Genomic DNA, 14,063 nt, shown 5'->3' with positions numbered 1-14,063 from the left:
AAAGAGCTCAGCCATACACTCCTTGTCAGTAACAAACCACATCAACATTAAGGGACATGGGCAGCTGTGAGGAGAAGGGTTTATTCTCCAGGTCTTTCACCGTTTTCCAGAACTTCTGGGGTTAGACCCACAGAGAGAGAACTGTGCCTAATGGTAACTAACTTTGGCCTTCCGGATAGCCTGAGTGCACTTATTTCTCATTTGCCTAAATGACAGCCAGTCAGCCTGAGTATTTGTGTGCTGAGCCTTTCGCCAAATGGTGTTCTTGAGGTGGAGTAACTCTGCCAGATCACAGTTGAACCATGGGCTGAACCTGTTTTTAATTCTCATGTTCTTTATGGGGGCGTGCTTGTTAACAATACCACTGAAAATATTTTTTAAAAAGAAGGCCCAAGCATCTTCAGCAGAGGGGATCAAGCTGATTCTATACCAATTTACGGAGGCCAGGTCATGAAGGAAGGCTTGCTCATTAAAGTTTGTCAGCAAGCATCTATGACAAATCAGCTAGGTGGGTGTGGGCTATCGCCGGTTAACGCTTGATCGAATTGAATCTAGGCCAAAAACAATGGATATACAGTATGTTACCCTAAGAGTTGTGCAAAGTTGGAAGAATCTTATTCAAAATTATTCACAGCTGTAATTGCTGCCAAAGGGGCTTCCACCAAGTATTAACTCTGGGGTGTAATGGCATACTCAATCGAGACACCTTCGATTTTTGTTGTTCTGGGCGACAGGTAGCCTAGCGGTTAAGAGCGTTGGGTTGCTGGTTAGAAAGGTTGCTGGTTTGAATCCCCAAGCTGACTAGGTGAACATTCTGTTCTGTGAATGTGCCCTTGTCGCACTGGATAAGCATAACTACAAATTTTCTTTCACTTTGAAAATGTGGAGGAGGTTGTGTAGATCAGTAAGAAAAAACCCTAATGTAATCCCTTTTTAGATAACATTTTAAGGCAGCAAAATGGGAAAACTGTGCAAGGGATATATAGACTTTCACTAGGCACTGTATGAAGCAACTGATATAACCCCTTTTGTTTATACAGTGCATACGGAAAGTATTCAGACCCCTTGACTTTTTCCACATTTTGTTACGTTACAGCCTTACTCTAAAATGGATTAAATTGTTTTTTTTTTCCCCCTCATCAATCTACACACAATACCCCATAATGACAAAGCAAATGTATAAAAAAAAAAAAAAAGAAGGAAATATCTTATTTGCAGAATTTGTTAGTGAGGTGTCAACCGCCAAAGCACGTAGGCTAAGAGTAAAGAGAGCTTAACGTCCATTATCTAAATGACCGCTGACGTGCCTCCATTACTACTGATGACTGCATTTATGATAATGTATCTGGGCCCATTCTATTACATGTGACCGTGCTCTCCCTGCTCTCCTCCGACATTAATTTGTGTTTGAACCGAGCGAGTCGGTCGGGCTTGGCTTTCCTCTCGCCGTCTGTCCCCCTAATGAGATTTGTGCTCCCAATTAGAGATAAGGATCGTTATGAAGAGGGCTGACAATCTCTTAATACAGCACATTAAAGGACTGTGCGACAGTCATTCCAGCACTATTTCCTAGCGTGGAATCGTAATGCTATTATTCGTTTGGTGGATTTGGAGGAACCCGTAATTACAGGAATTTCCATTGGTCGCTCCGTCTTTGATGTTCCCGCATTCCAAATAGTTCTTTAGATGCTCAACAAGCATGAACAGGCCAGTTAACAAGGAGCCGTTATGATTCAGTCGGTTCCTACACCACCAGGTGCTGGAAAGCAATCTAGGACTCTAATCGAAAGTCAAATAGTAAATCTGTGGATATAAGCGTGTCTCCAAAAGTAGTGAATCAGCAACAGGCTCAGTTAGGCAGTGGGATGGTTGATCTGGAGGTCACTGCAGCTGCTGTGGAGGAGGGAATCTCTCCCTTACACCCTTTTTATGCTGATTGCAGTAAAATGATAATTGGAGAAGTAGATAGACGGAGTCAATATAAGTGTAATTCATTCTTAAGTGTAAGGTGTATTAGTACAATCAGGCTCTTAATGAGGGGCCTGATATAACTTTTTTATAAGGGGATCCAGTCAAATGGACAGCACTAATGGGTTTTGGCACGGTGGTGCGTGGTTATTTATTGCACTCATGTATCAGTTTGTATATTTAGCACGCTTTTATACTGAAACCGGGGTGATCATTATGTGAGCAAATGGATGTTTATTGGACTCATAAACCAAAGCGAGGGGAGATATGTGTTTGTGTAGTGTGTGTTTTTTTTCTTTTAGGGGGTAGATCAGCTTTAATATTGCAGATCCATCACTTCCAATCCCCCATATGTTTTTTTTCTCTCGCATATACAGTGGGGAGAACAAGTATTTGATACACTGCCGATTTTGCAGGTTTTCCAACTTACAAAGCATGTAGAGGTCTGTAATTTTTATCATAGGTACACTTCAACTGTGATAGATGGAATCTAAAACAAATATCCTGAAAATCACATTGTATGATTTTTAAGTAATTCATTTGCATTTTATTGCATGACATAAGTCTTTGATACATCAGAAAAGCAGAAATTAATATTTGGTACAGAAACCTTTGTTTGCAATTACAGAGATCATACGTTTCCTGTATGTCTTGACCAGGTTTGCACACACTGCAGCAGGGATTTTGGCCCACTCCTCCATACAGACCTTCTCCAGATCCTTCTGGTTTCGGGGCTGTCGCTCGGCAATACGGACTTTCAGCTCCCTCCAAAGATTTTCTATTGGGTTCAGGTCTGGAGACTCGCTAGGCCACTCCAGGACCTTGAGATGCTTCTTACGGAGCCACTCCTTAGTTGCCCTGGCTGTGTGTTTCGGGTCGTTGTCATGCTGGAAGACCCAGCCACGACCCATCTTCAATGCTCTTACTGAGGGAAGGAGGTTGTTGGCCAAGATCTCGCGATACATGGCCCCATCCATCCCCCCCTCAATACGGTGCAGTCGTCCTGTCCCCTTTGCAGAAAAGCATCCCCAAAGAATGATGTTTCCACCTCCATGCTTCACGGTTGGGATGGTGTTCTTGGGGTTGTACTCATCCTTCTTCTTCCTCCAAACACGGCGAGTGGAGTTTAGACTAAAAAGCTCTATTTTTGTCTCATCAGACCACATGACCTTCTCCCATTCCTCCTCTGGATCATCCAGATGGTCATTGGTAAACTTCAGACGGGCCTGGACATGCGTTGGCTTGAGCAGGGGGACCTTGTGTGCGCTGCAGGATCTTAATCCATGACGGCGTAGTGTGTTACTAATGGTTTTCTTTGAGACTGTGGTCCCAGCTCTCTTCAGGTCATTGACCAGGTCCTGCCGTGTAGTTCTGGGCTGATCCCTCACCTTCCTCATGATCATTGATGCCCCACGAGGTGAGATCTTGCATGGAGCCCCAGAATGAGGGTGATTGACCGTCATCTTGAACTTCTTCCATTTTCTAATAATTGCGCCAACAGTTGTTGCCTTCTCACCAAGCTGCTTGCCTATTGTCCTGTAGCCCATACCAGCCTTGTGCAGGTCTACAATTTTATCCCTGATGTCCTTACACAGCTCTCCAGTCTTGGCCATTGTGGAGAGGTTGGAGTCTGTTTGATTGAGTGTGTGGACAGGTGTATTTTATACAGGTAACGAGTTCAAACAGGTGCAGTTAATACAGGTAATGAGTGGAGAACAGGAGGGCTTCTTAAAGAAAAACTAACAGGTCTGTGAGAGCCGGAATTCTTACTGGTTGGTAGGTGATCAAATACTTATGTCATGCAATAAAATGCAAATTAATTACTTAAAAATCATACAATGTGATTTTCTGGATTTTTGTTTTAGATTCCGTCTCTCACAGTTGAAGTGTACCTATGATAAAAATTACAGACCTCTACATGCTTTATGAGTAGGACAACCTGCGAAATCGGCAGTGTATCAAATACTTGTTCTCCCCACTGTATATATATATATATATATATATACACACATACATACACATACATACATATACGCATATACATACATATATATATACGCATATACGCATATACATACATCCTTTTATTACTTTCCAACCCCACCATCCCTTCCCTAATTGGAGTAAACTAGTGAACAACTATGCTTAGGCCTCTACTTCATGCTTATACATACTATATGCTTGTGGGTTTAATTCCCACTAAGGCCAACCACACGATGCACATGCACACACACACATTTTCTCTCAAACACATACATAAACACACACACACACAGAGAAAGTGGGACCCACAAAGCCCCTTCTGAGCCCACCTCACCCACTACTGAGAATGCATAGAAACTAAAGCTATTCCTCCCCCATGGAGAGTAATGGTAACCTTGGAAAAAGCTGGAGGGCATTATTTTTTAGAATGGCTTTACACCTGTGCATGTGTGCGGCAGTTGTGCTTAGCAAAAGTGGCCCACTAGGCAGCTCGCATTCCACGCCCAGGTCCAAGCCTGCGAGCTGGGCTTCTTACCCATTTAAAGTTTGAGAATATGGGTGTGTGTGGTGGTGGTAATGCACAGTGAGGGACTGGTCGTTTGTAGCCACAAGAAGCAACGCTGTTAAATAGAACAGGAGAGCAAAATGGTATTCACAGCAGGATTGTGTTTGTGATATTGATCTGTGAGAATTAAACTCTTGCACTGTCTCTCTCTCTCTCTCTCTTTGTTTCTCTCTGTTTTTCTCCTTTCTCTCGCTCTCTTTCTCTCCCTGCTTCTCTCTCTGTTTCTCTGTCTCTCTCTCTACTTTCTCTTTCTCCAGCATTCTGTGAGGAGGGCTGTAGGAGTGGAGGTACCTGTGTGTCGCCCAACACCTGCGTCTGCCCCTCAGGCTTTACAGGACGGCACTGTGAGACAGGTATGACTATAGTACTACACTGTAAACAATATATATGTTGATTGAATGTACAAATGTATGGCAACCAGCTGCAATAGGATTGTGAGTTTGCTCAACAAAATAGCATTGAAGTGGATTCAACTTACAACTATAAGTGTAAGGCAACCAGCTGCAATAGGTTTGTGAGTTTGCTCAACATTTGGGCACATAGCTGAACCTACATACATTCTCAAGTTGAATTGTATGTTCACTCAACTTTGAATTTTAGATTGAGTGAACATGCAATTCCACTTGAGAATTGAGTCTACCTTATTTGTATATTTCCCAGAGTGCCTTGCCTTTCTAATGAATTGTAGTTACCAACCATGATTGTATTTGTTAGCGACAGAGACATGGTTTTTGTATGGTTTCCAAAGTGAATATGTTATCTTTAAACTCTATATGACAATACTTTACATACACTGAGTGTACAAAACATTAGGAACACCTTCCTTATATTGAGTTGCACCCCCTTTAGCCATCAGAACAGCCTCAATTTGTTGGGGAATGGACTCTACAAGGTGTCGAAAGCTGGCTCATGTTGACTCCAATGCTTCCCACAGTTGGCTGGATGCCCTTTGAGTGGACCATTCTTGATACACATGGGAAAATGTTGAGTGTTAAAAAAAAAGTGCAGCGATGCTGTTCTTGACATACTCAAACTGGTGCGCCTGGCACCTACTATCATATTCCTTTCAAAGGCACTTAAATCTTTTGTCTTGCCCATTCACCCTCTGAATGGCACACATACACAATCCATGTCTCAATTGTCTAAAGGCTTAAAAGTCCTTCTTTAACCTATCTCCTCCCCTTCATCTACACTGATTTGAAGTGGATTTAACAGGTGACATCAATAAGGAATCATAGCTTTTACCTGGATTCACCTGGTTAGTCTGTCACTCAGTGTATATCGTAAGGCCTTTCTTTAAGGGCCTAGTTACACCCAACAAAGTGGTCTCAAACTCCTGGTTTACAGGCCACATCAATCCTGCAAGCCACATTATGCTGGCTTGCAAAGTGATGTGTAATTCATATTGGAATCCAGCCAGATTGAGGATATCCAACAATTGGAACTTTTAATCACCCGTAACCTGCATTCACTGCCGAGTAGTGATGTGCAGTTCGAACGATTCATTCTTTTTGAACTACTCTTTTTACTGACTCGATTCATTATTTCGGAGCGACTCGTTCATTTTAGTAATTTGTTTCACCTGCTGGTCGAAATGAATTCTACAGCAGGATTAATACGCGCTCCTCCAGCTCAGTGGCTCTGGAGACGTGCTCCGACCAGCAATTGTGTATTATGTGTGCAAGGGAAAATAGATCATGCTGCAGGCAGCATAGAGAAGAAAAATACACGTTTAGAACTGATAATTGATCGCATGGTGCAAGAATTAATGCAATTAATTGATTATTGAATTTTATGATGGACACAGCTTTGTAGAACCCAAACATACACAGCCTCTGCTCAACAAACTCGAACTTGAAAATGAATCGTTTGGGGTGCTGCAGTTTGCGAACAATATTGTGCTATTCACACTCACGGCAGTCATGAATGAGAGAAGAATGAGAGAAGGTGATACTCGCGACTGGTGACTGCCTGGTGTGGGAGCGCAGCGTGATGACTCAATCCCCATTTATGACATTGTTTGGGTATCTGACCATTTGTGGGCTATCACAGGGGTCAAACACACCTTATCTGTGGTTTTCTCCGGTGGCGGACGTTCCCACACAACCCTGGGAGCGCGGACACCATTGGAAGTGTGAAGACCGATGAAAACGTGAAATCAACTAAATGAATGTTACTGTGTGAATTAAATTGTCATGTTTGGATTGTTTCAAGAGTCCACGAAGAGCTATGCATTTTGATATGTTCTATTGTACTGTAAGTGTTATGGATGTATTGTTACAGGGAAACTGTGTTATTATGTTAATTGGATGCCGGATAGTTCAAAGAGGGAGCGACACAAGGGTGCATTCCTATCATTTAAATTGAGTTGATTAGATTAGAATCTGGGTGTGTTGTTCTTGTCTTTTGTTTTTGCTAGCAAAGTGCAAATAAATGTTAATACAGGTTTGGGGTGAGTTCCTGCTTGAATTTGGTTAAAAGGGCAGTGAATTTGCTCATATTTTGAAACTTGCTAGCAAGCTCCTGTGTGTGTCACATCGTTTTTCTCTTACAGATTATTCTCAACTGAAGACACGTAACCACGTTAAATCCTAGCCTATTGGTGATAGTCATTTACTCAGTTTTTCTGTAATGTATCATGTCTCGTGTACACTGTATTTGTTTGTGTTAATTATTTTGTGACTAATACATTATATTAGTTGAATTGAGTAAATGCATTCCTCATTTTACAGAGTAATTATTTGATTGACTACACGCTTATAATTTAGTAAGTCTAATAGAACATTGGTCACCAGGATTAGCTATTTGTGTCTAGTCTCTTAATAATTGTATAATGGTGCAAGTTAGACTCATGTCACCCCGCTCCTCCGCACACTCCACTGGCTTCCAGTTGAGGCTCGCATCTACTACAAGACCATGGTGCTTGCCTACGGAGCTGTGAGGGGAACGGCACCTCCCTACCTTCAGGCTCTGATCAGACCCTACACCCAAACGAGGGCACTACGTTCATCCACCTCTGGCCTGCTAGCCCCCCTACCTCTACGGAAGCACAGTTCCCGCTCAGCCCAGTCAAAGCTATTCGCTGCTCTGGCACCCCAATGGTGGAACAAGCTCCCCCATGACGCCAGGACAGCGGAGTCACTGACCACCTTCCGGAGACACTTGAAACCCTACCTCTTTAAGGAATACCTGGAATAGTATAAAAGTAATCCTTATACCCCCCCTCCCCCACCCCCCATAAAAAAAAGTGGTTGTCCCACTGGCTATCATAAGTTGAATGCACCAATTTGTAAGTCGCTCTGGATAAGACCGTCTGCTAAATGACGTAAATGTAAATGTAATGTTCATTATAGTCACACTGAGGTGATGTAAGGCTCACTACCTTGACTAGATTCCTCCAGAGACATAAAGGGCCTGTTGTATGTATTTATTCACATAATAGTCCGATTGATAAATGTTGTTTATTATTATATTAAACATGTCATTTCTACATAATGGTTGGATAATTTCCATCCAGCTATAGTCAAGCAATGCTTCCGCCAAGAGTCATTCACAATCTAGGGTGGTTATGGCCTCATTTCAAATGTATCAAGACAATATCGTATTTGAATGCCTAGCAATCAACCAATTGTCTGTCACAAATGTCTGTCACAAATGACAGCTCAAATAAGCCCCCTATGGTAAAGGACATGTGAATAATAGGCTTGTAGAATCATGACTCTTTCGAGTTTTCAGTTCATCGTTTGCCGGTAGGGAGTCCTGCATGATCTAGGCATTACTGACTCAAATGAATGAAATGAGTTGAAAGATTCGTTATTTTGACTGAACAACTCAAAGATCAGAGTCAGGAAAAAGAGCCGAACTTCCCATCACTACTGCCGGGGTAGGGAAGTTTGATTACTGAGAATACCTACAGTGATTACCATTATTTACCATGCTGACAGTCTGCACTTTATCATTTCAAATCAAACATGCTGGAGTACAAAGCCAAAACAAAAACTAAATTGTCACTGTCCCAATACTTTTGGAGCTCAAAAGTGCATTCGGAAAGTATTAAGACCGCTTGACTTTTTCCACATTTTGTTACGTTACAGCCTTATTCTAAAATAAATAAATAAAAATCCTCATCAATCTACACACAATAACCCATAATGACAAAGCAAAAACAGGTTTTTAGAAATCTTTGCTAATTTATATTTTAAAAAACAAAACTGAAATGTAACATTTACATAAGTATTCAGACCCTTTACTCAGTACTTTGTTGAAGCACCTTTGGCAGTGATTACAGCTTTGAGTCTTATTGGGTACGACGCTACAAGCTTGGCACACATATATTTGGTGAGTTTCTCCCATTCTTCTCTGCAGATCCTCTCAAGCTCTGTCAGGTGGATGGGGAGTGTCGCTGACAGCTATTTTCAGGTCTCTCCAGAGATGTTCGATTGGGTTCAAGTCCGGCCTCTGGCTGGGCCACTCAAGGACATTCAGAGACTTGTCCCGAAGCCACTCCTGCGTTGTCTTGGCTATGTGCTTAGGGTCGTTGTCCTGTTGGAAGGTGAACCTTTGCCCCAGTCTGAGGTCCTGAGGTGTCTGGAGCAGGTTTTCATTAAGGACCTCACTGTACTTTGCTCCGTTCATCTTTCCCTTAGTCCTGACTAGTCTCCCAGTCCCTGCCACTGAAAAACATCCCCACTGCAAGATGCTGCCACCACCATGCTTCACCGTAGGGATGATGACAGGTTTCCTCCAGACGTGAAGCTTAGCATTCAGGTCAAAGAGTTCAATCTTGGTTTCATCAGACCAGATAATCTTGTCCTTTAGGTGCCTTTTGGCAAACTCCAAGCGGGCTGTCATGTGCCTTTTACTGAGGAGTGGCTTCCGTCTGGCCACACTACTATAAAGGCCTGATTGGTGGAGTGCTGCAGAGATGGTTGTCCTTCTGGAAGGTTCTCAAATCTCCACAGAGGAACTCTAGATCTCTTTCAGAGTGACCATCTCATTCTTAGTCACCTCCCTGACCAAGGCCCTTCTCCCCCGATTGCTCAGTTTGGCCGGGCGGCCAGCTCTAGGAAGAGTCTAGGTGGTTCCAAACTTCTTCCATTTAAGAATGATAGAGGCCACTGTGTTCTTGGGGACCTTCAATGCTGCAGACATTTTTTGGTACCCTTCCTTTGCCTCGACACAATCCTGTCTCGGAGCTCAACGGACAATTCCTCGACCTCATGGCTTGGTTTTTGCTCTGATATGCACTATCAACTGTGGGACCTTATATGGACAGCTGTGTGCCTTTCCAAATCATTTCCAATCAATAGAATTTACCACAGGTGGACTCCAATGAAGTTGTAGAAAATCTCAAGGATGATCAATGGAAACAGGATGCACCTGAGCTCAAATTCGAGTCTCATAGCAAAGGGTCTGAGTACTTACGTAAATAAGGTATTTCTGTTTTTATTTGTAATACATTTGCTAAAATTGCTAAACCTGTTTTCACTTTGTCATTATGGGGTATTGTGTGTAGATTGATTCGAATTTTTAAAATATTTAATCCATTTTAGAATAAGGCTGTAACGTAACAAAATGTGGAAGAAGTCAAGCAGTCTGAATACTTTCCGAATGCTCTGTATATCATATAAACTCGAACAACATCTCAGTAATAGGTGCAATAAATCCAACTACTAACATATTAGATTCGTTTTGAAAAATGTTATTTATCTTTGTGTATCGTAAGATTAATAAACTAATCAAAGTACATGCAAAAACACGTATTGTTTTGTATTGAACCAAACAAGTTTGAAATATCAACATTTAAGAGAGCATGCTGGAAAATATGATAATGATCTGTGTGGTTTTGAGATGTTTTGAGCAAAAAACATGAATTTGTAATTTTACTCAACAAGCTTGTTCAAATTCAGCTGACTTCGAGCAGTTTGTTGAGTAAACACACTAACAAATTAGCTCAAATTCTTGTCCTTTGGAAGTACACTCAACTCACAGAATAATGCTGAGTATGCAATTAGTTAAATTGGCTTTTTTACAGTGCACGACAAAATACAATACTTCACCAGGTTCGCTAGACCTCTCTCCGCTTCCTTCTCGGTGACACCCCTAGGAGTGCACGAGAGCGAATGCACAAATTTGAGAGTTAATAGTTTATTGCAGAAAGTTACGTTTAACAGACTAGAGTATTTAGTTTAATTTTATTTTTGGTTTCGGGTGTATTTACCGACGGCCTGTATAGGACCGGAAAAATACGCAAGTTATTGTTTCTTCTTTTTTTTTTTTACTTGGCCTCTAAATCATTATCACTGCGACAGAGATGTAGTTGCTATGTCTCTTCTCATGGAGGCTTCCCTGTTCAGAGGAAAAATGCAGCATTTTGTGTGCTGCAGGAGCTGTATTTACTATGCTCTCTTCCAGAACAATGTGGACCAACCGGAGTTCCGATGCAACAATTGTTTACTCGTGGAGAACTATAGAGAAGAAGTGGCTACTCTTAGCAAACAGATTAAGGACTTGCACAATCTACTGGGGGAATCACCCCCACCTACTTTCTCTACACCACAGGCTGGACACCATCCCGATGTGTTGAGAGTATCACCGCCATGTCAACACTCATTGACTGAATAGCCAATGTCTTCCAGGGACCCCTCCCCGAAGAAGTCTCCCACTCCCCTGGAAAATGGAGCAGGGTGTCAGGGCGTGTTGTAGGTGTAATGTAGGAATCAAACGCAGGACTCAGACTGAATGTTCCAAAGGCTGTATTACTGGCCAAACTAAGGCAACAGGACAACTTAGCCCGAAAGCGAAAAAACACGCACGAAGGCGAAAGGTAATTGCGCACAAACAGGTGCGACAAAATGTAACTGTGCACACACAGGTGCGAAAATGCTCCAGCACAGTGGAGAATAAGCTCAACCGAGCAAAACACAATACTGACGGAAATAATTACACACAACACTAGACAAACACAACGAGAAACTTATAGGACACTAATTACGCCAAAACAGAAACAGGTGTGGAAACAAACAGACAAAAGCAAACGAACATGAAACATATAGCGGTGGCAGCTAGAATTCCGGAGACGACGAACGCCGAAACCTGCCCGAACAAGGGAGAGAGGCAGCCTCGGCCGAAACCGTGACAGTACCCCCCCCTTGACGCGCGGCTCCAGACGTGCGCCGACTCCGGCCTCGGGGACGACCAGGAGGACGCGGAGCAGGGCGCGTCGGATGCCCCCGATGGAATTCCGTCAGGAGCGACGGGTCCAAAACGTCTCTCCTCGGCACCCAGCACCGCTCCTCCGGACCGTACCCCTCCCACTCCACTAGATACTGGAGACCCCCCATCCGACGTCTCGAATCCAAGATGGATCTCACGGAGTACGCCGGTGCCCCCTCGATGTCCAACGGGGGCGGAGGAGTCTCCAAGATCTCATTTTCTTGGAGTGGGCCCGCTACCACCGGCCTGAGAAGGGACACATGGAACGAGGGGTTAATACACTTATACTCCACAGGTAGCTGTAATCTATAACATACCTCGTTCAACCTTCTCAGGACTTTAAATGGCCCTACAAACCGCCGACCCAGTTTCCGACAGGGCAGGCGGAGGGGCAGGTTTCTGGTAGAGAGCCAGACTCGATCACCAGGTGCGTACACCGGTGCCTCACTGCGGTGGAGATCAGCGCTCGCCTTCTGACGTCGGAGGGCCCGCTGCAGGTGGACGTGTGCAGCGTTCCAAGTCTCCTCCGAGCGCCGCGCCCACTCATCCACCGCAGGAGCCTCGATCTGGCTCTGCTGCCAGGGTGCCAGAACCGGCTGGTAACCTAACACACATTGAAATGGAGTTAGGTTAGTGGAGGAATGGCGTAGGGAATTCTGGGCCATCTCGGCCCAGGGAACGTACCTTGACCACTCCTCCGGCCGGTCCCGGCAGTATGTTCTGAGAAACCTACCCACATCCTGGTTTACGCGTTCCACCTGCCCATTACTCTCCGGGTGGTAACCCGAGGTGAGGCTCACCGAGACCCCCAACCGCTCCATAAACGCTCTCCAGACTCTGGAGGTGAATTGGGGACCCCGATCAGCCACAATGTCCTCGGGTACCCCGTAGTGCCGGAACACATGGGTAAACAGTGCCTCGGCAGTTTGCAGGGCAGTAGGAAGACCCGGCATGGGGAGCAAACGACAGGCCTTAGAGAACCGGTCCACAACGACCAGGATGGTAGTATTCCCTTGGGAGAGGGGAAGGTCTGTTATAAAGTCCACTGAGAGGTGGGACCATGGTCGTTGTGGAACGGGCAGAGGTAGCAACTTACCCCTAGGTAGATGTCTAGGCGCCTTACACTGGGCGCACACCGAGCAGGAGGAAACATAAACCCTCACATCCCTTGCCAACGTGGGCCACCAGTACTTGGCACTAAGACAGTGCACTGTCCGGCCGATACCCGGATGTCCAGAGGAGGGTGACGTGTGAGCCCAATAGATCAATCGATCCCGAACCTCGAGCGGAACGTACTTCCGACCCTCCGGGCACTGTGGTGGACTAGGGTCGGTGCGTAACGCCCGCTCGAGTTCAGCATCGACCTCCCACACTACCGGTGCCACCAGACACGACTCAGGCAGTATGGGAGTGGGCTCCACGGACCTCTCCTCCGTGTCATACCGCCGAGACAGCGCATCTGCCTTGCCATTCTGTGACCCAGGGATGTACGTGATCTTAAAAGTAAACCTGGTCAAGAACATACTCCATCTTGCCTGGCGAGGGTTCAGCCTCCTCGCCGCCCGGATGTACTCCAGGTTACGGTGGTCCGTCAAAATGAGGAAAGGGTGTTGAGCCCCCTCAAGCCAGTGCCTCCACACCTTTAGAGCCTGTACCACGGCTAACAGCTCCCTGTCCCCTACGTCATAGTTCCGCTCCGCCGGACTGAGCTTCTTAGAATAAAAAGCACAGGGGCGGAGTTTAGGTGGCGCGCCAGACCGTTGTGAAAGCACGGCCCCTAAACCGGCTTCCGACGCGTCCACCTCTACCTGGAACGGCAAAGAGGGATCCGGATGCGCCAGCACCGGGGCCGAGGTAAACAGGTCCTTCAGCCTCCCAAACGCCCTGTCCGCCTCGGCCGACCACTGCAGACGCACCGGACCCCCCTTCAACAGAGACGTGATGGGAGCTGCCACCTGTCCAAAACCCCGGATAAACCTCCTGTAGTAATTTGCAAACCCCAAAAACTGCTGCACCTCCTTCACAGTGGTTGGTGTTTGCCAATTACGCACGGCCGACACCCGGTCTACCTCCATCTTCACCCCTGACGCAGACAACTGATAACCCAAAAAGGAGACCGACTCCTGGAAAAACAGACACTTCTCTGCCTTCACATACAGGTCGTGCTCCACCAGCCTCCGCAACACTCTGCGCACCAGGGCCACATGCTCGACACGGGTAGGTGAGTACACGAGAATGTCATCAATGTACACCACCACCCCCTGCCCCTGCATGTCCCTGAAGATCTCATCCACAAATGATTGGAAAACTGACGGAGCGTTCATCAACCCGT

General features: G+C 45.2%; 1 protein-coding gene across 1 annotated transcript in view; it reads left to right on the top strand.

Annotated features, from left to right (window-relative positions):
* LOC311128219 (protein kinase C-binding protein NELL1-like) overlaps window positions 1-14,063 on the top strand; it is a gene marked incomplete at both ends in the record, with an annotated part of 560,800 nt that overhangs the window by 488,754 nt on the left and 57,983 nt on the right. The window contains one exon of the mRNA XM_084160253.1: window positions 4,774-4,869. Within this exon, the coding sequence (XP_084016379.1) occupies window positions 4,774-4,869 (96 nt within the window). The remainder of the gene's footprint in view (window positions 1-4,773; window positions 4,870-14,063) is intronic.

This window comes from Coregonus lavaretus (genome assembly GCF_964263955.1).
Source record: "Coregonus lavaretus genome assembly, chromosome: 4".
Taxonomy (NCBI): Eukaryota; Metazoa; Chordata; class Actinopteri; order Salmoniformes; family Salmonidae; genus Coregonus; species Coregonus lavaretus.
The sequence above is the reverse complement of the archived record's forward strand: the minus strand, read 5'-3'. Positions and strand labels throughout refer to the sequence as shown.